This window comes from Typha latifolia, chromosome 2 (genome assembly GCF_019914945.1).
Source record: "Typha latifolia isolate L0001 chromosome 2, TyphaL0001v2, whole genome shotgun sequence".
Classification (NCBI taxonomy): Eukaryota; Viridiplantae; Streptophyta; class Magnoliopsida; order Poales; family Typhaceae; genus Typha; species Typha latifolia.
In genome coordinates this window covers 15,010,596-15,035,724 of record NC_133087.1, presented here as the reverse complement: position 1 = coordinate 15,035,724, position 25,129 = coordinate 15,010,596, and the positions used below count along the sequence as shown (strand labels likewise).

Genomic DNA, 25,129 nt, shown 5'->3' with positions numbered 1-25,129 from the left:
TAATTATAAGTTCGTAAATTAATTATAAACTAAGCAAAGAAGTTAGATAAGCTTTGCGTTCCCGGGTAATGAGAGTCAGGACAGCTCACATGAACAAATAGTGTATCGTTTTATAAGAGTATTTGAATAACTGTATCATAAATTAATATAATTCAATCACTAAGCTACAGTAACATTTAATTTTTCAAAAGATTTGAAAAAAAAAAATTGCAAACTAGTGGTCGACCAAATTATACAATCCCACTCATCAATTCTTTCACCTCCGTGGAAGAAAGGTTGGCCTGGATCCCACCACTTCGGATGGTGGACGTGAAGGTATTATATATATATATATATATCTATATGGATTTTTGCAACCCACTACCTGCAACTAGTCAACCACTACTATCACCACCGTCGCAATTAGATTACGATTCAACCACCACACTAACTTAAAAAAGGAAGAAGCAGCATCCAATGAGATGACAGACACTTAGATGGGTCAGGGGCACTCGGAGTTGACTCCTTCAAAGGATATCTAGCACGATTTCCCTCGTTCTGCCGACTAACCCCAGTTGACTCCTAGCCCTCCATTGTTATTAACCAATCATTCATTTTCTGTAATGATTTGTGTGAATGCTAGTCCAATGATTTGGATTTCGTTTTTTTTTTTCGTAGTGTTCATAGATCTCATCCAAATACTCTGAGAGATTTGATGTGAGATGTGGGTTAAAAGAAGAATTATTTTTAAGAGAGGATAAGATCTGTTGAAGAGGTTCATAAAAGTCAAATAAATACAAATAAATAAATATTAAGGAAGTATTTGAAAATTCTGCAATTAAGGCGGGTAAATTAGGCAAGCAAGTTGCGTGGATCCCACTTCACATATCGGAAAAGTCATAGTTGCCACCCTAGACTAAATCAAACTATTACTATTTCTATTTATTTATTTTTTTCCTAATTTGAGAGTTACTGTTGTAACCTTTTAAATATTCTGCAATTATTTTGGCAAAATTTTAAATTTATTGAGGTGTGAAATGTGAACTGGGGTTCAGAGGCAATCGATATCAAGATAGGGAATATAAATTATAGAAATTTCATAAATAGTAGCGTAATTTACAGAACGTTGACTAGGTAATATATTTATTTAAGAACAAAAAGGAAACAAATTCCGCAAATTTAAAACTTCTTTTTTTAAAAATAAAATAAAATAAAAATAAAATGGCAAGCGCGGTAAAAGCACGAAAGAGGAAGGGGGCAAAAGCGTCATCGAAACCTACCGAAGTCGGTCAGCTTCCTCGACCGGTTGTGCTCCAGCGAGGAGATGTGGCGCGGCGACCTCGCGCTCCGGAGATCGCCGGAGAGCCCGACCTCCGCTGGAGCTCCGGAGCCCCGGCGACGGCAGGGCCTCGGCCTGGCTAAAGGACTCAGGCAAACCGCGAACCCTGAGATCCCTCCGCCGCCGCCGCCGTGGCGGCGGCGGCTCGCCGTTGACCTCATTGGAGACGGCGTCGCCCGCCACGGCGACTCGGCCTCCTCCTCCCCTCTCTCCGGTGATACTCCCCGATCCCTCATTTGAAACGACCTCCTTGCCCTCCCAACCGCGGCTGGTGACGCAAGCTCGGGGGAGACGATCTCGGTCGTCTTCTTCCTGCGGATGAGCGGCGAGAGCCAAGAGCTCGCTCTCGAAGCTATTGAAGGCTCGCCAGATCTGGAATGGCCGAAGAGAGACGAAAGGATCGAGAACTTCCCTCTCCACCTCTTCTCGCTCCCGGCGAGCTCGTCACCGGCGGCGGAGGGACCGATTTGAGGAGTGCTAAAGAAGAGGGGGTGGCGGTGGCGACATGCGGCGGAGGTGGAGGCGTCGGATCGGCGGCGGGAGAGGTAGGGTGAAACGGACCGGGGAAACGCGAGAGGCGGCGGAGGAGAAGGAGAAGCTGCCGCCGAGGCTTCGTTCTGTGCGGCGATGAGGGCGAGGAGGCGCTCCCGGAGGCAAGGAGCGCAAACCCCGACCCCACACTCGTAGGGGTGGATCTTGCACCTCATAGCGTCCGCCAACGTGGCATCTCCTTTCGTCCTCTTCTCGGTTCCACCATGAACGAGGAGGAGAAGGGTTAGGGTTAGGGTTTGGCGATTCCTCTCTTTGTCTTCGATCGGAGATGGAGAAGGAGACTGGGTTTATTTTAATTCCAGTGCGCCGGCGAGCTACTGGGATCGGAATTTATTAGGGGCACGTTCTACTGTCGCTCTGGTACTGGTTATACTTTTAATGTGGGGCCTGACACATACAGTTAGGATCCGATCCGATAACGAACAGGTGATATTGAATTAAGCCAATCCGGATTTAATACCCGGTCCGAACGTTATAGGATCCGGATCCTATAATACTGTCTTTGAGGTTTTATAATCTGAACTTTTTTTCTATGAATTTTATATAACACACTGAGTTAACTAAACTAAATCCGGATAAAAACATACTAACTCAGAAATATTTATTTAAATACTAAATATAATTTATAAAGTATCTAATTACTTTTTGGTGAGATGATAAAAAGCTCTTTAGTTTTTCAATTGGCAAAATTAGGCCTCCATATTATCAAATTTTAAATTCAAGTAGTTTTTTTTATCGATTTAGACTAATTTATTCTTTTTCTAATCCAACCCAATGATTTAATTTTGATGCGCATATTATTAAAATTAGAGCATACATTTTTCATAAGCGATCCGTATAAATTACATAGGTAATGCGAGGTGTTTTTATTTAAATCTTGATATGCACATCGTTGAAAATTATAGTGTACATTTTACATAGATCATGCGTATAAATTATATAGGTGATGTGTGACGTTTTTTTTTAAATTAGAGCGTACATTTTGTATGGACGATACAATAAATTACATAGATGATGCGTTTTTTTTAATCTCGATACGCATATTGTTGAAAATTAGAGCGTATATTTTTTATGGTCGATATGATATATGACGTTTTTTATGACATGATAATCTTTTTAAGATTTGTTAAGATTAAATCAGTAATAAAAAAAATCTGAAATTGTAATTTGACAACGAAGGAGTCTATTTCTGACGATCGTAAAACTAAAATGACTTTTGTTACAAAATCACCCTGTGATATATAATAATTAGATTTAGAAAAATATTCTTGATTTGGTAGAGTGAATATTGCTTACAAAGAGGCTTGGTTAGTGCGGAGTTAAAGTTTAAAAGGAAAATTCAAAAGTATAGTAGTAATTTAATTAATAGAATTATGTAAACCATATACTAAGGTTAAAATTATAGAAACAAATGATGAAAAATATAGGGTGTTATCTGAAAATTCCAATCAAATAAGAAATCAGGGTATCTATCCACTAATCACTCCGACAGTCAGACTCCGGTTTTAATCATCGGGCACGATTTTTGACACCTCATCGACCGATCGACAGTCCTACTTCTTCGGCCGCTCTCTTGTTAGATTCTTCGACCCTCATCCAAAATCCAATCAAGAAAAATAAAGGAATCCGTTGGAAATTTTTAGACTCCACACCACTTTACCACTCTTCCAAGGGAGGAGATGGCGATCTTTCCTTCTCTATCTCCTCATCTGAGGCGATCTCTCTCCTCCTCACTCCTCCGTCGGTTGGATCATCGGACGGCCACCGTCGAGGGATCACGGCGATCCTTCACCACCGAGGGATCTCGGCCCACCATCGTCCACAAGCGCAGCCTCGACATCCTCCACGATCCATGGTTCAACAAGGTATTAACCTCATCCTTCGATCCCGATTCTTATCGATTTCCTTTTTCTATTTTTCAAGAACATTTCCAAGATTTGATTTCGTGGGGTTTCTTCACTGTTATGAGGAGTAAAGGGCACGGCTTTCTCGATGACTGAGCGGGACCGGCTTGATCTCCGAGGATTGCTTCCGCCCAATGTGATGACTCCCCAACAGCAGATCGACCGCTTCAGTAAGTTCTTGAACCTTCTATTCAGTTTGTTTACAATCTTGTTCTTTGGGGCATACTTATCCTCTTTTTCCAAAAAGGTTATGCATTTATTGTTGATCTCGGTGGAAAGCGTGTATCGTACAGCTATATAGAACTAGGTGATACGAACATTGTCCATCTTTAATTCATGTCAGAAAGTCGCAGTTTTTTTTTTTATAAAACTGGACCTTGTTATCATCTTTGACTCTTGCAAATAAACTCATATATTCTTGTCCAGATTCTAGTATCAGCATATAACCATGCTACCAAAGACTAGCTTGTTTCTATCTTATGATAAGTACTTCTTAGGGATTTTTGTGAGGCATAGATAGGTAGCAGAATTTGAGTTATCACTCTAATCAATGAGTTTCAACATCATAATGGCGGCCTTAGAATACTGTATAATATCATATGATTTTTTCTGAAATCATAGTAAGTATTTTTTTTATCACCAGTGGTTGACCTGAAAAGACTAGCATTATATGCAAGAGATGGACCATCAGACACTAATGCATTGGCCAAATGGCGCATACTCAACAGGTTACATGACAGAAATGAGACAATGTTTTATAAGGTGAGTTTCTTTAATTCAGTGCACAATTTTCCAACTAATTTCACAAACTGCTTAGGTAAGCTTTACAAAATTGTTGGAGTTTGAGACACTATGCTATGCTAGGAATTTCATATTGGCAGTGAAACGATAGTTGGTTTGTCCCAGATTGAGTTGAAGGAGAAGAGGGAGGAGAAGAGAAGAGTGATGAAAAATGTTTGTATTTCCTTAATGATCAAAGAGGGGCTGAACCCTATTTATATAAAGTCATCATTAAATAAGATAAATAAATAATATATAAATCTAATAACTCTAATACCCTTCCTCAAACTCAAGGTGAATCATAAATCGAGAGTTTGCCAACTAAATGCGCAAAGCGCGGAAGGGGAAGAGACTTCGTGAAGAAGTCGACAATCTGCTCCTTAGTGCTGAGGTGATGGAGCGAAATGATGCCAGCTCGATATTGCTGACGAGTGTAGTGTATATCGACTTCAATGTGCTTCGTCCTCTCATAAAAAATAGAAATTTCAGCAATCTTTTTAGCACTAATATTGTCGACATGAAGATGGGTTGGGAGAGGTAAGGAGACGACGGAGCCAGACAATCTCCTTAGCCGCCGCATACATAGCATGATACTTTGACTCAGTATTGGTGAGAGACTACATTCTGTTTCTTGCTACGCTAAGAAATCAAAGAATCTCCTAGAAAAATGCATAAGTTAGTAGTAGACTTTTGATCAGACTTGTCACCGGCATAATCTGCATCGTAATAAGCTCGCAGAACCAAGATGGAAGTCTATGGCATGAAAAGAGAGCGAGTGATGGTGCCACGAAAGTATCGAAGAATACGTATAAGAGCAGCATAATGAGTAGATCGAGGAGCCTGCATGAATTGAGTGACAAGACCAACTGCATGAGAGATATCATGCCGAGTAATAGTTAGGTAGACGAGTGCCCCAACTAGTTGACGATATCTAGTCTAAGGCTGTCAAAAAAGCTCGCTAGCTCGCGAGGCTCGTGAGCTTGGCTCGTTTAGAGCTCAACTCGAGCTTGGCTCAAGCTCTAATTGAGCCGAGCTGAATTTTTTAGCTCGAAAAGTTAATCGAGCCGAGCCGAGTTGGAGCTAGCTCGCTCGGGCTCGGCTCGAATTAGCTCGAAATGTATATTACTATATTTAGTCTAGTTATTTATCTAGCATTATCCAGCACAGTTGGTAAGAATGCTTTTATTCTCACCCATGACCCGGGTTAGATTCATAGTTGGTAAAATTTTCCAAGGTAGTGTATTAAAATTTTAAAACGAAGTTCACTTTAGTCCCATATTGAAAGTGAAAAAAATTAAATGGCCTTTACATATTGTCTCCTACACATTAAAATAAGTTCCCTCAGAATAAAATAATATTTAATTTTTTAGAAACGAGCCACTCGAGCCGAACCAAGCCAGCTCGATACTAGTATGAGTTGAGCCGAGCCTCTATTAACCAGCTCGTCTCGAGCTCGAGCCAAGCTGGAGTAGTACCCATTTTGAGCCAAGCCGAGCCGAGCTCGCTCGAACTCGGCTCGTTTACACCCCTAATCTAGTCGGATCTGGAAGAAGCTGACTATCATCGGGATGAAGCTTCGTGTGAAGCTCAACTGAGTAGCAGCGAAGCGAGTGTCAGTGATAGTAGCACAATTGAGAATGTTTGTAATATACTTCTGTTAGGACAGCAAAAAATCATGAGATGGCTGAGCAATTTCGATCCCCAGAAAGTACAGAAGAGGATCGAGATCCTTCATCTCAAACTTACTCTGAAGATGTTGCTGAAGGGAGCGGATCCCAGTCGAGTCATCTTTGGTGATAATCATATCATCGACATATAGAAGGAGGATGACCCTGAGCAAAAAATCGTAGAAGCATAGATGGCTCAGACGGGCTCTCCTGAAATCCATAGGTTGTGAGAACACTGTGAAATCGATCAAACTAGGCACGAGGGGCCTGCTTGAGCCTATTGATAGCTTGTTGCAGTTGACATATGTGACCTGAAGGAAGAGGGAAACCAGGTGGAGGATCCATGTATACCTCCTCGTCAAGAAGACTGTGAAAAAACATATTCTTTACATCCATCTGATGTAAAGACCGTTGGCGACTGGAAGCAACAACAAGAAGAATGTGGGCATAAGTCATTTGGGTAACTGGAGCAAAGGTCTCCTCGGAATCTATCCCATATTCTTGAGTAAAACTCTGAGCAACAAAACGAGCTTTGTACCTGGCAATGGATCCATCGGGTTGATATTTGACCTTGAAGATCTATTTGCAGCTGACAAGCACAATGTCTAGTGGGCGAGGGACAACATTCCGAGTATGTATCTGCTGAAGGGCCTGAAGCTTATCTGCCATGGCCTGTTGTCACTCTGGAACCTGGACTGTCTCACGATAGGACCTAGGTTGAGGAGTAGAGTGGATGGCTGCAAGAAAAGTGTGAAACTGGGGAAAGTATGTAGCGGAAGAGATCAGAAAGCCATACTAGTTAGGAAGGAGATGCTCAAGCTCTGAGTAACGCCGAGCAGGTGTAGAAGCCGTCATAGTAGAGGATGAGACGATCAGAGAGATACTACCAGGAGTTGGAGGCTCAGTTATGGGAGGACAAGATCTGCGAGTATAAAAGTAGGGCAAAGTTGTCATAGGAGGGGGTACTCCTTTGGGGCTGGGGATTCAGCGAGAGAGCGGTCCAGTGGAGCAGAAAGAACTGGTAGTAAAGGCATGTTGATGGGTAGAGAAATTTAAAGCATGTGGGATGTAGATGGTGGGGCTGAACCAGGAACCTCGGAGAGGATGAAGGATAAGCTAAGAGTAGGAAGCTCTAGAAAAGATAAATTCGAGGGAGCTAAGGTATCAGTGATAAAGAGAGAGAGGCTGACCCATATTTATACAAAGTCACCATGAAATAAGATAATATATTAATATATAAATCTAATAACTCTAATAGGCAAGATCTGAACCCCAACAACAGCAATTAACCTCGAATTGCAGTAATTTTGCTCGGATTGGAAGCAATTAGCCTTTAGGGAAATGAAATGGATTAACTCTCCCTCTCTAGCTGAAAATGGGAGCTATTTCATTAGCCTTTTGATTGAGATGAAAAAGCAATTACAATGGATTTGGGGATTTTTGATATTATCCCCAGATCCCCTTTTCTCTCTCCTCCTAACTGCTAGGATTCGGACTCCTCACCCTCCTAACTAACTGCAAGTGCATAGCATGGGTTAACTAAAGGTTTATATGGAACATTGCTACTGATATGGAACTCAAATGCAAATAGGCAGTCCCTGTATCACTGATACAGGGTTTATTTGTAAAAGCTACAGTTTTTCTCCATTCAGCTCCAGCGCCCTGTCATGGACCATGACACATAGTATCAAAACAGTGGAGTTTATTTTCATATTACTGAGAGCATCTGCGACACTTTTTTCTTGTTAGAATGCTTTTGTAGGCACTTTGTGCTACCACGAAATGCTCTTTCACTAAATACTTTCCAGATCTTTCTCTTTTATAATGGTTACCCTTGTTATTGCCTCCTTTTGACCATTTAACAGGTGTTAGTTGATAACATTGAGGAGTATGCGCCTATTGTTTATACACCCACTGTTGGCCTTGTCTGCCAGAACTATAGTGGGCTGTTCCGGCGGCCACGGGGAATGTATTTTAGTGCAGAAGACCGTGGGGAGATGATGTCAATGGTTTACAATTGGCCAGCTGATCAGGTAGCTATAGTTGTCTCTCATCTTATTACCATTATCTACAAAATAATTCATGCTTCAAGAATCAGCTGTAATTGATATCTTGGCTAATACTTTGTCGTCACTTGACTCACTTTTATTTGAAATACATATTGAAGTTTTTACATATCAGAGGAAACATCTAGGCGACCTTTCAGCAAATTAATTTAGCTTTTTGTTTGTTTATCATAACTTAAATATAGCATCCTACAATGTTGTTATCTGATTTCTTTACTTGTCTTTATTTTATTTTTTTACAGTTAGAACTTAGAACACAGCCTATCTACAGTGGAATGGTGTAAAAGAGATGATCCATAAGCTATTCTTCATTTCTAATTTTCTTTCAGAATATTTGTGTTCCTTTGGATGGTTCCTTATGAGACCCCTATATGCAATTTAAAGTGAGTTTATGTTTCATTCGATCATATGTTCATTTATACTGTTCAAATTTCCCTTTAAAGATAAGGATGTAATGTTTCATGAACGTGAGTATTTATATATTTGAGTTATGTACTTTCACTATGGAGCTCTCGTATATGAAAAATATATCTATGTGAATGCAAATGCTGTAGTATTTATTGTTGGATGGACCTCCTCTTCAGTGGTCCTAATATACTTATATCCACATAAAAGGGTAAGGATGATATCATGCTGTTGATGTACTCTATCTAGTGCATAGAGGATATTTTTGACCCATTGTTTTTTTGTTTCCTAACTTGTGGAATTTTCCACATTAATCTGTTTGGTTGATTTTATTATTGTTATGTCATTCCCTTTTGTATGTTAGCAAGATTTAATCACACAGCTATGAGTATGTTTATCAAGGATTGGTATCACAATGCACATAGCACATATATGTATTTGCTCACTAGCTGCTTTCTTTAGTTTTTATTAGTGAGCAGATCATTAGAGTAATGCTAAGAAAGTGATCTGATTATTGTTAACAAGTGGCAATGACCTGTGTTAGGTTGACATGATAGTAGTGACTGATGGAAGCAGGATATTGGGCCTTGGTGATCTTGGGGTTCAGGGCATTGGAATTGCTATTGGAAAGCTGGATCTTTATGTTGCTGCTGCTGGAATAAATCCTCAGAGGGTAGATTTGTACTTCCCTTAAATATGTGATTTTGGCCGATTATCTCTGCTCTATACTTGAAATGACTAGCTCTATACTAGAAAGGACTAGCTTTATACCATTATCTTAGTTCCGTGATGATTTTGAATTCTTTTGCAGTCTATGCAGTCGTATTATTGTATTTTCTTAGGTGCTTTAGGAATATAATATTCATCACTGTTTTGTATTCTTTAATTCATTGGGGTGATAGTTATTTGTGAACAGTAACTTGCTTGTAAATTAGTATTTGGGGGATTCAGCTGGGTTAATAGTAGAGTCTGATTTCAGTTAGCTTTGTAGGATATGGAATTTGGATTGGATTTTAATCGCAATCTAATTTCATGATCATATCTACACCATTAAGAGTCTGATCATTTGGGATTAGATTCTTACCGAATATTAAATCTTTGATTTATATCCTCCACTTATGTAGCATAATACTAATTTTGTGTCTTTGACATCCAAAATTTCTGATAATGTTAACATATGTATACAAATGCATTTAAACATTGGATGTATGGAAGTTCCATCAGATATCCATATATGATTGGATCTTGGAATTGCCAATGCACATCTGGTGATTTGATCAGATTTCAGATAATCCAGATACTACTACACCCCTATTCCACAACTTGAGCATTCTTTGGAGAATCTTTGGTTACCCCTATTCCACAACTTGAGCATTCTTTGGAGAATCTTTGGTTTGTTTGGTGTTTGTATTGGTCTCTGTCATGGATTATGATACTAAAGGCCATGAACCCTTCGTCACAAAATACAATATATAGAATTTGAGTTTGAGTTTTAAGCTAGTTTAGCTGCATTATCAAATTCTACAAGAAATACGTGCCATTAAAGAATCGAGGATATACTTCCTGATGATTTGCGCACCCATTTTGTTGTCAAACAAGTGTCACTTTCCTATATGATGTCCCTTTAATATGTGGCCAAACATCAACATAAAGCTCAACACGTAGCTTCATCTTGTGCATTCCCCTCCCCCTTCTTGGATTTGGCCAAAGTTTTGTTCCCTGAATGAAACTTTTGAAATTTAGTTATATTTTTGAAAAAAAGAAAGAGCAAGTTCTGAAACTCGATATTGGAATCACCCACTAAAAAAAGTGATATGTATCGTCTATATCGGTCGTATTGGCCACTCGTATCAGGTTGGACTATTTTTTAATTATGTAAAATTTTAGATATTATTTTAAAATGCACAATCTTTTATAAAAATTTAGAAAAAAATAATAGAGATAAAAAATATAAAAATTACTCACACATGAAGCGTAAAAACTTAAAAAAAAAAATCAAAACCATGATGAATTCTAAGTTAAATTTGGTGAATTTCTATGCTTGTAAATTACTGCTGTAGAAGTGAGATGACGAGAAAGATCCCTATTCGCTAATGTTCTATAGTAATAACAGAATGAGATTTGAAGAGTGGGCGAGAAAGAGAGAAAAGAAAAAAGGAAAAAAAAAGATAAAAGAGAAAAAACACTCACTCGAGTTCAACAGAGTGTGGAATAGCCGGAGGGGCTCACCGCATGAGCTTGGTGAAATGTGAAGTCGGAAGGCGATAATGTGTAAGAGATAAAGGGTAAAAATTGAAAACTTGAAAAGAAGGCAGTTGGAGATATCAATTACTAATATTTCTTAGGTAAAATCCATTTTAGATTCGACTGAATCTTTAAAAAAAATAGTTTTGGCTGATTTGGTAGATATGACCGAAATTGGCCAATCTCAAACATTTTAGGTTGGGATTAGGATCGGCCGATCCAACTCGGGATTAGCTGATTTTGGGAACCGTGAGAAGAGTTTACCTCCTAAAATTCACGTCTAAATTTCTTCATTGGTAGTATGACTGGTGAATAGAAAACATAGTCATATCCTGTCAGTTTATATTCACTTACACATGCTGTTTTAAGTAGTAACTAGTAAGTGGAAGAAAGTTCCTTTTTGCAAAGTTTATTTCTGTTTCCTTTGCTTTTCAATGTTATCCTTGTCTTCCAGGTTCTTCCTGTGATGATTGATGTTGGAACTAACAACGAGAAACTCCTTAAAGATCCTCTCTGTAAGGTTTTCTTTGACATTTTCAGGACTTCAAATTTACTGAATTTCTTGATCTTCATCATTATGTGGCTCCACCTATTGTGTACTTTATCTTGATAAGAGGGTGCAGAATTTTGGTTAGCCTCTTTTAAACCTGTACATTACCTATTAATTAACAGTTCTAATTTAATTTTGAAGTTCCAGGTCAGGGGACCAATATCTTGAGTTTTTTCTTGCCCTGACATATGAGATTCACTCTTTATGGTTTAATCTCACACTGGGAGGATAGCAAAAATTGAAAAGGATAAATATTGACTCTTGGACCCTCACCTAATGGCTAAATTTTTTGTGTTGGATTGGGTTCAAATAATAAGTCAACATCATCTTTCTCTTGGATTAGGACTCTCCCTTCTCCCCAACAAGGAACCTCCCTGAGACTTGTGAAGAGTTGTGTATAAGATGACCTACAACCTTGATATTTGCGAGCTGCACTAAGGCGTGTTAATGATCTTTCTGCCAGGTGTCATCAGGTGGCATGTGCCTTGCTACTGGAGTATCTTTACTAGCACTAGGGTCTATCCAACAATCTTCGATGCCTTCAGTCCCCCGAAAGCCCAGAATGCTATATTATACATCATCCATGATTTTGTTGTGAGAGGGTTAGAGCAGCATTTGCGTATGAAATTATGTAGCTATATACTTCATTGTGTATTTCGCTTTCACCATGTACTGGGATAGTGCCATTAGCTTCTGATTTTAATTCTATCATTTTACACTGATGCATGCTTTCTCAAAAGAACTTTTGATTGCTGTGTATGCTTTCAATGTATGATTTGATTGCTGTGTATGCTTTCAATGTATGATCTATTATTTCTTATCACTCTAATGCTAATGGTACATGGCATTTCTCTTTGCAGATGAGTTTACGGTCTGTGATATTGTTATTTATGCTGAAATTTACAAATTCTGTTTTTCTTATCTTTTTCTTTATTGTGTAGACCTAGGCCTTCAAGAGCATCGTCTTGATGGTGATGAATATATTTCTGTTATTGATGAGTTTATGCAAGCTGTTTTTACTCGTTGGCCCAATGTCATCGTACAGGTATTTTCTGGAAATTACACATATTGTTGTTTACTAGTAAAGTCCTATATGATTATATTGTCGCATCCATCTTGAGGCATGATGAATATTTCTTGCTCTTTGCAGTTCGAAGATTTCCAAAGCAAGTGGGCATTCAAATTGTTGCAGCGTTACAGAAGTACTTATCGCATGTTTAATGATGATGTTCAGGTAAGAAGTATTTCAATCTACCTAGTTCCTTTCACATTCAATTGTTTGTTTGTCAATTTGCTGCAGTTTTATATCAACAGGTGTGCATATATTATCAAGATACATGTTATCTCCAAAGAAAGTTCTGAATGCTCTACAATGTTTTATGAGCGTAAGGAAGATAGTGTTTTATCTATTGATTCTGTGAAGCTTAAGACAATCTCTTGCCTGATCACTATTTGATCAAAAATGTTTGTGAAATTTTAGTGGTTAATGCATGTTGAGAGCTGATTATTAGGATTTGTCAATTTTCCCTAAGAGCCTTTTCGACTTTTATTTGTGCTCTAGGGCAATGTTATTGAGGATGGTATTTAGTAATTATTATATGCACGAGTGTATTTGTTGGCAGGCCTAATGGGTGGTCCGGTACCTGATGGTGCACAACTTAGTTGGCATGCCTAACCTATGGGCAGTTGGGCACCTCATGGTACAGCAATCGATGGATGTATAGATACCATAAGGAGATACTTATGTTACTTCAGCTGGGCACCTTGTGGTGCACGTCTTAGTTGGCATGTGTAACCTATGAGCAGTTGGGCACCTTATAGTATAACACATTTATTGTTGTGTTGGCTGACACTTATCGTGTCAATGCTATGTTGGCACATGGCACAGGAGTGCTGACGGCATCCCCAAAAGGCTTATAAAACCCTCCGATGAGTGAGAAAGGCCTCACATAGGACTTCTGTAATCGTGTGGAGAAGCTGGAGGAGATACAGAGTACTAGATTGACGAGGACTTTTGTAGTTTTGTGGAGAAGCCAGAGAAGAAGAAAGGGCCATTACTAGGGTTCTTTTTGTTTCCTAGACTTCATGGAGAAGATGAGTGTGGAGAAATAGGATCTGCATCACTTAAAATTGGATTCAAATTGTAGATGATCCTTTATGATAAGTTAGAGTCCATTTTCACTTAAAATAGGATCTGGATCATCGAGGATCCTTTATGACAAGTCAGAATCCTTTATTGCTTAAAATAGGGTCTGATAAGCTAACTCATCATCTTTCTCTCTTCTCACTGGTCCACAACCCTTCTTTTTTTGCAAGCTTAGCCTAAAGCCGACGACTATGGATGATTTTAGATTGAGGGGTGGTGGTGAAGGGTTCCAAAATAGGTCTCTCTCTCTCTCAGTTCTTTTCCATGCTGACCATGCCGTTTGTTGGCATGTCATTTTGCCGTGGCATGTACTGTATTGATTGGTGGCTGGCACGACACATTCTACAAGCACAGCAATTCTTAGTACAACATGCAACAGATGTATGCATACGGTAAGGAGATGCTTATATTCTAATGGATAGATAGATGTTGTCAATCATGCATCTCAAGATGTTGTATCTATAGTGTTCAATGAGAAATCATTATAAGCGAAAGAACTTAGGTCTTTCCTCGTTCTTCCGATCAAAGGTTAAGAGTATGTGTTTTGATATCCACTGAAATTAAATGGATGTCAAGATGCTACGTAGGCCCCTAGTCGCACTTGGAAAGCATATGTCATGGGATTCATAATTTAAAAACTGATTTTGAATTGTACTCTATATATGTAGATGCGGTTTTTTCATATACATAAAACCAAATGGCCTCTAAATATGCTTAGTAATATTTGGAATTTTGATATTGCCATTTAGTCCACGTTTAAAGAACTATAATCATTTTGTTGATTAGTTACATCTTCATAAAGTAAAAGTGTCTAATTTTCAGCATTAAGTCGATCAATTTCTTGTTGCCCAAAGGGAACTGCTGGTGTTGCAATAGCTGGTCTTTTAGGAGCTGTAAGGGCACAAGGAAAGCCGATGATTGACTTCCCAAAGCAAAAAATTGTTGTTGCTGGTGCTGGAAGGTTTGAAATTGCAACTTTTTTATCACTTTGCTTTCTCATACCATAATCTTAGGTACCAGAAGCTTTTCTCAGATGCCTTCTCATTGTTTTTTTGGATTAATAGTTGCAGAAGTACTGTAATAACACTAGTACATGTATTATCTATCATATAATTGCATTCAAGAAAATAAGATTCTTGCTATTGACTTTTCCTGGTTTTCTAATTACTTAGCTAATTTTGATCATATCATGGCCAAATAATGATATAGGTGAATTGCATTTGATTTTGATTATTACTCAAAAAGATTTCCCTTTAAAAAAGAAAAATTATTTGGCGAAGAAAAAAAATTTATTGGCCTTTTCTGTATCAAGATGCATAGGGCTGGTGTCATTCAAACATCAGTGATGTGCTGAACATTTTATAGTACGGTACTGAATCTGAACCTCTTTGGTTTATTAAGGAATTTCAATATATATATATATACACACACACACACATATATTAGTTAAGAGCCTCTATAGAGGTATTAAATTACTGTCTCTGAACCATGTTCTAGGTATAGTTTCAGCCTCTGAAACCTTTTGTTGTTATCAGTCTGTTGCCTATTAAGAGCTGCTTATTTTATAATTTTATTACAATTTTTCCCTCAAAACTTTGGGATGCACAGTTCTTGAAATTCTGTACTTCTCCCTGGTCAATTATTTCATAATTAACGTACTAGAATTAGATATATTGGAGCATCCAATATATCTTAAATCTCAGTCTCAGCTACTTAAATAATGGTATCAAAAAATGTGTTGATTCATTTTACAGCGCTGGAATAGGAGTAGTAAATGCTGCAAGTAAAACTATGGCAAGAATGCTGGGAAATAATGAATCTGCCTTTGAGAGTGCTAGAAGCCAGTTCTGGGTGGTGGATGCCATGGTGAGTATGAAACTTTAATTTTATTTACAAATACCATGGTACTAGAAGCCAGCACCAGAAGCCATCTTATTAATATATCTATTTCTTCGAAATAACATCTAATTTATCCCTTACAAGCTGCTTATGAAATATAATTTTGATTCCATATTGTAGGCATTCTTATTTCCCACGAAGCTGGTATACAGAAAACTTCAGTATCTTTATATATATACACACACATAAAGGGACAACATAATCGTGATAAGGGATGGGGCTTTGAGTTTTAATGACATTTGCTTTGCCACCTCCCTTGCCACACTGGGCGTGCATGCTGCATATCAATGTGGTTTGTCATTAACTGGGTCGTGCCACCCAATATTGATTGTTGTCTTGAAGGTTAAATATCTGTAAGTATTAGCTAGAATTCTGACTTTCTGAGTGGGTGGCACAGGTCATGCTGGTTAGCCATCTGCAAGGGGTAGCACAACCTCATGCCAAAAGTTGTGTGCAGTTTGGCATGAGCTGAAATGGAGTTTCTTGTTGGCAGTGGTTGCCACTCAATATGAAAATCTTTGCCTATTAGGACATTCCCTGGAATGAAGTAATCTACCGTAGTAATGTTGACAGCTATATTTTATTCAATATTTGGAACAAAAAAAATGTTAAAAGTTCATTTCCAAGAACTCAAAAAAATATCACATCATGTCTTATTTTCTTTCAACTTTCAAGGAACCATCAAATCCCCTTTCTGTTATATGATACTTCTTTTGTTCTTATACTTCCTTATATATCTCTTTGCAAAATCCTCTGCATGAAATATCAGGGTCTAATAACAGAAGATCGTGCAAACATTGATCCAGATGCATTACCATTTGCGAAAAAGCTCAGAGAAGTGGGTCACCAAGGTCTAAGTGAAGGGGCAAGCCTAGTTGAAGTGGTATGTATCTTCAATTCTATCATTATACCTTAATTTTTTTTCATGTACATATATTCATAATTCCATATGATTTGATTTTCTAGGTTATTGTTGAAATAGCTTCAAGCAAGTCACTAGCATAACAATTTAAAATCAATGTGAAATAAATTTCTTGTTACGCAGTATGTATGAGTTCTAAAGAAATGAAGATTGGATATATATTGTACATATGGAATAAGAAAAAAAAAACTAAAGCTTCTTAAACTTTGTGCAGTAGGGATTATCACGACGCTTTCTGAATTGCTTTTCTTTAAAGCAAAATTGTATTCGTAATTTACTGCACAATCTTTAATAGGCAAGTTTCACAACTTGATTTGTTGAGTATTTGGAAGTCTTTTACAGGCCAAAATCTTATGAAGTCCAGTTGACTACAAACTTTAGAAATTTCCCTTTTTTTGTCATCGCAATCTGATAATAATTGCATATCATGATTATTTCCTGTAGTTCTCTGGCTTCATACTAGTAATAGATGCTTATAAGAAGGAACCTGGAGGATCTTAGATGTATTTGGCAAACAAGTCCCAATCTTTTGATGCAGCTCACAATTTCTAGCTTTTTCATTGTCTATCTTTCTGTTTGAGAAAAAGAAAAGTAGCTTCTATCTTGGCTCTACTTTGGGATTTCCTCTTGCACACCTTTTTTAAGACATTTTTTTCCTTTGTTAAACTAACCAATTTATAGGTGTCATTGGTTTTTATGAATGAAATATCCAAACTGAAAATTAGTATTTTTCTAGTCTCTTTGGATTTAGTGAGCAAAAATTATGTTGTCCACAGGCCAGTAACATAACATATGATGTCCTATTGCTGAATAACTGATATAAAACAACATTTAAAGCTCCTGAAATCAGCACCTTTCTTTGTTCTCACTTCTCTAGACATATGAGATGAGTCTATTAGCATGAAATTATAGCATGAATATGCTTTTTATCTCTTTCAACACTTACTCATGCTCTCTATAATTCAACTGATATTCATATACAATAATGTGGTAAAGGTTTATTTTTCAATTTACTCATGTATGAGTTACCCTGGGGACATTCGTTTACTGGCTGTTACTTTTTTATGCATCCTTTTGGTCTCTCAACCCTTGCATTGAAAACCTACGTTTTACTTTGATGAGATATCTGGTTATAGTTAATTAACTTGTCTTGAGAAATCTGTCTTCTTGTCAGCAATCCGTGATTCCTTTGTTGAGGTAATTATTTCTAGCTCATCTAAGAAACTTGTATTTCTACTTTATGTATAATGGAACTAAGCATTTAGCATCCTTAGCTTGGTGAAGGAATCCTGAAATCTGAATACCTTTTTTTTCTGACTTTGTATGTAATATCTTAGACCCAGATTATTCTATATTAAATGCATTTATGCATCATTTTGTGTATGAATCAGGTTAAGAAAGTAAAGCCTGATGTTCTACTAGGATTATCTGCAGTTGGTGGTTTATTCTCCAATGAGGTAAATATCTATAAGTTGTAATTATATGATTGTACAAAGTCTAGTTGTTTGTTTCCCTCCCTATGTCGATATTTTGTTCCTAAGCTGCTAACCTTCCTTTTGTTGTCTGGTTTGATTGAATCTCATTTATTAAATCTGAAATTACTTATATGGTTTCTTACATGAAGACAAGTTCTGCTTTCCAAGAATTATATATTGGTAGTTACATACTTACATGTGCTTTAAAGTTTACTTGACCGTGATGATAAGCGAGTAAACAAGAAACATAGAGGTTCTTGCCAGTTTTGGATCAATATAATAGTGAAGTCAAAGTTCTGTAATTTCTGTCTTTGCCTGTTTCTAGGCTAGCATAAAGCAACCTAACTCCCAATTTTAATTTGAATTATTGCATTCCTTTTGTTTGAACTTTGAACCCATACATAAAATGTTGCACATGTATCTCTTTTAAAAAATCTTACAGCTGATAGCCGGTTTCCCAATCACATCACTCAAATAATACTCTTGAAGTCCCTTCATGAGTTGCATTGCTTCACTCAAAGTGCAGACAACATAAAGAAATATCTAGTTAAAAATGGAGCAATATTTTAGTCTAGTGAATCATTCTTCTAGATCGCAGCATCCTAATTCCTTCTTACTTGATATGTTATAGAACAGATACATTATATGAGTTTCCCTTTAGTGGATTGCTTTTTAGATAGCCTAATCTACTCTATAAAACCTTGGATGTATTGTTTAAAAAGAAGGTTTCTCGGTAACTTTAAAATGTAAAAGCATAATAAGTTTGACAGTTATCATTGGTTCTTTTTAAAGGAATCAAGTGACTTGATTTTACGGAGAGTATGCAAATGTGCTTTTGAAATTACTGGATGATTTCTCAGAGTGCCTTAACTCTGGCTTTAAGTTTCCCTGAAAAATAGAGACACGAAGAAACAGTCTAAAATGACTCTATAAGCTGAGCGTGTTATATGCAACGGAAGATTATTCAAAAGCTTTTTTACTTTTGAAGTTCAACTGTAAATACTTAAAGTTCCAGGGGAACACTCATGATGCAAATGTGAATGCAAAAGTAAGAAGCTAAGATGCACTAGCAAAGTGAAGATGTCTAGAAATTCAACAAGGCTACTGGTTCTCTTGAGAACCTTTATTATCCCATCCGTGTGAAAGATGCTCTTTTGAGTAGTGAGTACTACTATCTAAAGTTTCTGGTAAGTTTCTGTAGATCTTCTGTCCTTGTCCCTGGTAGTTATTCTGAAAGGATTGGTGATCCTTTGCTTCTGATATATCAACTTCTGTACATTTGTAGGCAAGGCATTTACAATTTAATAAAATTGAAGAAATATTACAGATATGATGAAATAGGGGATCAATATCATTTGTTGATTGTTTGGTGGAAGTTACCTCATTGTTGGATTGTTGGTTGAGGAGGAAGTGTGGTCCTGAAAATGTTTTGCGAGTTGCTGTTGCAGCCTTTAATATCTATTACTGGGAATTCTGTAAATAGATTCTTTTTCCTCACATTCATTTTCCCCTTCAGTGTGTAATGCTATATTGGCATTACCTACTATGTAAAAGAGATCTTTTTCGTAAATAAGTTATTGACATATATTTTAAAAGGTATGAAGGATGCTTAATGTTGATCTTTTATTATTTTCAGGTTTTAGAAGCCTTAAAGGATTCTTCTTCTTCTAGACCAGCAATTTTTGCAATGTCAAATCCTACCAAAAATGGTCCGTGAAGTGGAGAGTTCTCACCTGCCTTAATTTATGTACTAATTTTCTTATTCTTTTGATCTTCTATGTGGTAGCTGAATGCACACCTGAAGAAGCCTTTTCTACTCTTGGGGAGAACATAATTTTTGCTAGCGGAAGCCCATTTAATGATGTGAATCTTGGTACATCTTCTTTCGTATTGTTACATAAATAATTTTCTTGCTCTAAGTAGAAAGTTCAGGCATATAACAAAGTTCACTAGAGTAGTTGAAATTCAGTCTACAGTGCTGGTATCTCTATCTGGTAAATGATATGTTGCATCATAGAAAAGCTTCTCATTATGATAGTAATGTTGGAGTTACCAGAATCATATTTCTGAAAGTATAAAAAAATGTGCTGTTTCTTGATCCTAGGTGGAGTTTGATGGTACAACTGAGTGTGTTATACAATTATAGTCTGTTATGTATCAAATATGAGTAAAACAACATACCACTCAGGTAGGTTATATTGTGTCACCTATTGTTTTACGTGGTATTCTTCCTTGCTGCTATATAAATTTGTAACAGTCCATCCGTAACGACACCATTTTAACATGAGGAGCAAGTGTTACCACCGCTCCTTGCTAGGTTCAATATAGAATATGCAGGCCCAAAATATTTATGTGGAAATAGTCTGTTTCAAGTGGCTTTAAACTTTAGTAGTCATCAACGAGATGACTATTGCTATGCAACAGATAATCATCATTACAGTTGTTGGCTGCTAATGATCCACTAAATGTCAGCATGGATATATTCGGATGTCTATCGGTTAAACATCTGATGGAAGAAATGGTTTTCTACTGCCACTTAAGCAATATCTCTTTCCTTGCAGGAAATGGTAGGGTTGGCCACTGCAATCAAGGAAACAACATGTATCTCTTTCCTGGGTTAGTTGTGTTGCCTTTCTTCTAATTGCATTTCATATGTTTTTCCTTATTTCCTTCTTTTATTTCCATTGCGGTGTGGCCATGCAGGATAGGTCTTGGTACCCTTTTATCTGGTGCACGCATCATCTCCGATGGCATGCTTCAGGCTGCAGCTGAATGGTAGTCCAAATAACCTTTCTATCTTAAAGATTCTTCTTTATTATGTCGAGACATTCAGATATTGTGCTTACATGAAACCTATCATAGCTTGGCTGCATATATGAAAGAAGAGGAAGTTCTCAATGGCATAATTTATCCTTCAATATCCAGGTCCTTAGTGTTGCCTCTAGTGCTTCTTATGTTTTGGCTTCCCCAAATTTTTGCTTTTGAATATCTTCTCTGTGCAGCATACGTGACATAACAAAGGAGGTGGCTGCAGCTGTGGTGAGGGAAGCAGTAGCAGAGGATCTAGCAGAGGGATATCGTAACATGGATGCCCGGGAGCTTCAACGACTTAATCAGGTGGATCTATTCTTTTATGTGGATCAGGGATTCCTTTGTCCATTAAATCTAATTGATACACCTTCCATTTTTTGACATAATTCTTTATGTCTTCAAGGAGGAAATGGTTGCCTACGTCCAGAAAAACATGTGGAATCCGGTCTACCCAACCTTGGTATACAGAAAGGACTAGGGTCAATTTCTCTAAGGTTCGGTGGTTTAATTTTTTTGGATGACCAGAAGACTAATTTACTGAAGGGAAATCTTCCTTGGAAGAGTTAGTTCTCATGTTCTTCAATTTTGAGCTGAGGAAAAAAGAAGACTCTTATTTTATGGCGCAAAAGTGATGCATCTGATAGAACTCAGAAGCTCAATAATTGCTTGTGACCTTATGCACAGCCATTGCAGATATAAGTTTGCAAATCCCGTTTTCTTTGATATATCTGAAGTATAACGGATTAGTAGCTATCTATTCAGCCTATAGTTATCGGTCCTCACTGTAGCTGAATATTTTGCACTTTGTTCATACAAAATATAACGTGTCACACCTAGTATGTGACAGAAATATTTTAAGTTACAAATTGTTAGAGAAAAAGGCACTTTTAATGTTAAGTTGTGCCCTAATAAAAATTACAAGAATTTCTTTTTTCAGAAGTAATGGGTTGAACCCAGTTAGTTATATTAAGATTGAATTTTGAGCGAAGCCTGAGCGGCTAGAGCCGGCTTTATTCATGCTCGGCTCAAATTTGTTTTATTAATATTTACAAGACTTGCTTAGGCTCGGCTCTCTATTGGTTTGTTCTAAGGGGCCCAGCAACTTGGGCTCAATTCAGCTTTAAAATAGGCTCTCGATTCAGGCTTGTGCAGCTCGACATGAGGTGAGGGTGAGTCATCAAGCCTCTGAATAAACTTTTACGATAGAAATACAATTGACAAATAGCCAAGAAAATCCTCCTCGGAGTTTTTACTCTGATAGAAAGGCTTTTATTTTTCTCCTGATGCAGTGAAGGTTGAGAATTGAATGATGTATTATGGCCAAAAACTTTTCTAAACTTTTGCAGATGGGCATGGCAATAGTTGTATAGCTTGAGACCTCCCTCTCGAGTATTTGGTTTGGAGTTTGGAGTGATTGGAATGTTCCATTTCCAAGATATCTTCTGAAATCTTGTGGGCGTTGTCTGGGAGAATCTAATAGTTAATGGATGTATACTGAAACTCACGAGCTTGATTACATCTGGATGAGGTTGCAAGATTTCTCTTTGCATGTGCTAATGTGCTTGGATGAATGGGCCAATCTCTGCATCCATGACTTGGTTTCATACTTTATAGTGCTTCTTTTCTATACAATTTCTACTTCCTAAACTTCTTCTAAAAGGTGTCTCAGTATAAATTATATTATTGGATCTACAAATGCGTTATTTATCGATTACTTGGGAATCATCTTCTTCTCCGAAAAAAATAGGAAAAAAAAATATTTAACCTTTTTATGGTATAAAAATAACCCACTTCAGAACTAAAAATATATTTTATGGACTTTCAATTTGATTCGACTTGAATTTTGATTGATTTTTTTTTTTGGAATGATATGTGTACATATGGATGTACATTATATTCACCAAAAAGAAAGGATTTATTGAGTACTGTATATAGTGCATTGGAGGTTGGTTATATAGTGCATAAAAAACACATACACTTCATGGAGATCGGTGTGTATATCTTTACCCAAAGAGTATGTCCATAGCCTGCTCAAATGGATATAGAGATACATCATAGTCATCTAGCAGAGGCTAAGGCTGAGGCTGAGGCTCACATCATCAAATAGAGTAATTAAACTTAAACTATGAATTGCACACCTAAATCAAGGATGCATTCGATGATGTCATTTTCAAGAATCAAGAATGATACTTCCAAAAGTTCCTATAAAATTTATAGCCAAGTGTAGTTCATGCTTCTCTCCATTTTGGATCTACAGATGCACCATCGATTAATTTTACTCAGCCCAAAAGAATTCCATTCCTATGGAATTCGATCTTCTTCGCATCGATATATATATATATATATATATATATATATTGAGTTTCTAATTGATGGATAAAGGGTATCAAAGTTTTTACGGCTAGCTATATATCACTGCACACGTGAGGTCAAACTTGAACTAGTTCTTGGGCACTACAAAGTCAACTGTAGTGTTTGAATTTATGCAATCTCTCATCATATATAATAATGCTTCTCTTAAAAGAAAGAACGTGTGTAGTTGATTAAAAGTGAAGGTGTGATGTTGCTATGGATCGTTCCTTTTCTTTGCATGCATGCATGCCTCTATGAACAGCCTAATCGCCATGCGTGTTTATGTATTCTAGGACTTGATAATTACTTCATCTTCCATATTGATACTTCCAAAATTTCCTTAAAAAGTTTAGTATAATTTACAATGAGATATGCATGCATGTTGTTCTTGTGATTCCATTGGATCTACTATGCTCCATGGATATTATATATATATATATATTCGAGTAACATTGTCGATATGGTATCACTAAAATATCACACATATGCATGCATATCTTGCAATGAAACTAGCGATATATTTCGAGCCATGGCATTTAAACCAATTGCTGAGTTTATAGTATGGATGTGTATCATATCATATATTCACTCAGTATGCATATATATATATTGTTCTAATTTAGATTAGCACGTGTTTTATATAAAATGAAATCAGCATATATTTCTTCGACTGAAGAAGTGTTCATCTCACGGTCATGTTAGAAATCTTCATCAAATTTTGACATGGCAAATGTTATCACTCTCAAGCATTGCCTCCATATATTTTTTAAGAGGAGGAACTTCTGGGAAAATTTTGTCTGGCATTAAAAGCTCTTCGCTTTGTTATTGATCATCTAATTTTCTTTTCTTTCCTGTTTTTCAATGAGAAAATTAAGTAACTTTGATGCCAAGTATGTCAAGAGACGCAGAAAGGAAACTAAGAATACAATGGCAAGGTATTCAGTGAGAAGTAAATTAAGGCAAACAGAAAGGAAAATTAGGAGTTCTTATTGCATTAACATTTTATGTACTTTTAGATCGATTCAATTCCACTATAAAGCTAAAATTAACAGTTGCTGGCCATGAAACTTTTTTCCTGCCAATTGATAGTTTTGCCATATTAATTACTACTCATTATATAACAAACTTGACTCAAGTTTTCAGACCTTCACTATTATATATTTTCCTACAAATTAATAACAATCTAGCTACTAGTTACTACTCATAATATTACAAACTTGAGTCAAGTTTTCAGTAGCATACTACTATGCAAGTGAAATGCTTCTCAGGTGACAATCTCATGAACTCATTTGGTGAGAGTTCAGTTCTTACCATTTCAAACTTCACCCAGTGGCACGTCGAGCCTCGTGTCACTATGGGAGCATAACCACATGGTCCTGCTTCAATTACCGGGTTATTACGGCTCCCATCGATATAATTAAGCTATTAACTATTGACGGTATGGAAACTTGGCTCTAATTTTTAGTTGCACATATCCCATTATTTGCCTAGTTGCATTCTTTGTTCATGTGACAGGCTCCAGATTGGAGGATCATATCACTGAACTAGGAATGAATGCATTTAGTATATGCTTTTATAGTTATTAAATTAGACTTTAGGACTTGGATAATTTTTGATATTGCATAGCTCCTCCTAGCCTATGTGAGACTTAAGAAGATTGCCATTATTTTGTATCATGCAAATTGCCGGTCTTCACTTTCTGAAGATGCCTGCAACTACCGACTAATGGCCATGAGTCACTATTATTAATTCTATTTTCTTACTGTGCTCTGAGTTTTGCCTCTTCTTTTCCTACAAGTTGCATCAAAAGAAGAGTGAAAAGTAATCGAGCAGAGATGGTTGCATATCAATGATCTTAAGGATATTCGTAGCCAATACAGAACCAATAACATGCTAGTCATTATGTGAACCTTCGCTAGAGATTTTAATACTGAACTCAAGTACTGTCTGACTTGAGCAATTGTATAGTTTTTGTACCTTCATTACAGGGCTCTGAAGCAAGTCTCAATTTCTAATTAACTCATGATAACCTAGTTTA

The 25,129-nt window shown here is 37.0% G+C and overlaps 2 protein-coding genes across 2 annotated transcripts; one reads left to right on the top strand and one right to left on the bottom strand.

The window, feature by feature from the left end:
* Nucleotides 1-1,052: 1,052 nt before the first annotated feature.
* Nucleotides 1,053-2,212, bottom strand: LOC140781008 (uncharacterized). The gene has a single exon (XM_073126756.1). The coding sequence runs from the start codon at nt 2,023-2,025 to the stop codon at nt 1,246-1,248; it is 780 nt and encodes a 259-aa protein (XP_072982857.1). The 5' UTR covers nt 2,026-2,212; the 3' UTR covers nt 1,053-1,245.
* Nucleotides 2,213-3,355: 1,143 nt separating this feature from the next.
* Nucleotides 3,356-21,678, top strand: LOC140781654 (NAD-dependent malic enzyme, mitochondrial). Its single transcript, XM_073127735.1, has 19 exons — nt 3,356-3,735; nt 3,848-3,944; nt 4,418-4,536; nt 8,087-8,254; nt 9,237-9,365; nt 11,391-11,451; nt 12,428-12,531; nt 12,637-12,720; nt 14,487-14,593; nt 15,387-15,498; nt 16,301-16,414; nt 17,845-17,910; nt 19,565-19,637; nt 19,715-19,801; nt 20,490-20,544; nt 20,632-20,703; nt 20,791-20,853; nt 20,931-21,045; nt 21,143-21,678. Exons 1-19 carry the CDS (start codon nt 3,550-3,552, stop codon nt 21,215-21,217), a joined length of 1,887 nt encoding a protein of 628 aa, XP_072983836.1. The 5' UTR covers nt 3,356-3,549; the 3' UTR covers nt 21,218-21,678.
* The last annotated feature ends 3,451 nt before the right edge of the window (nt 21,679-25,129 follow it).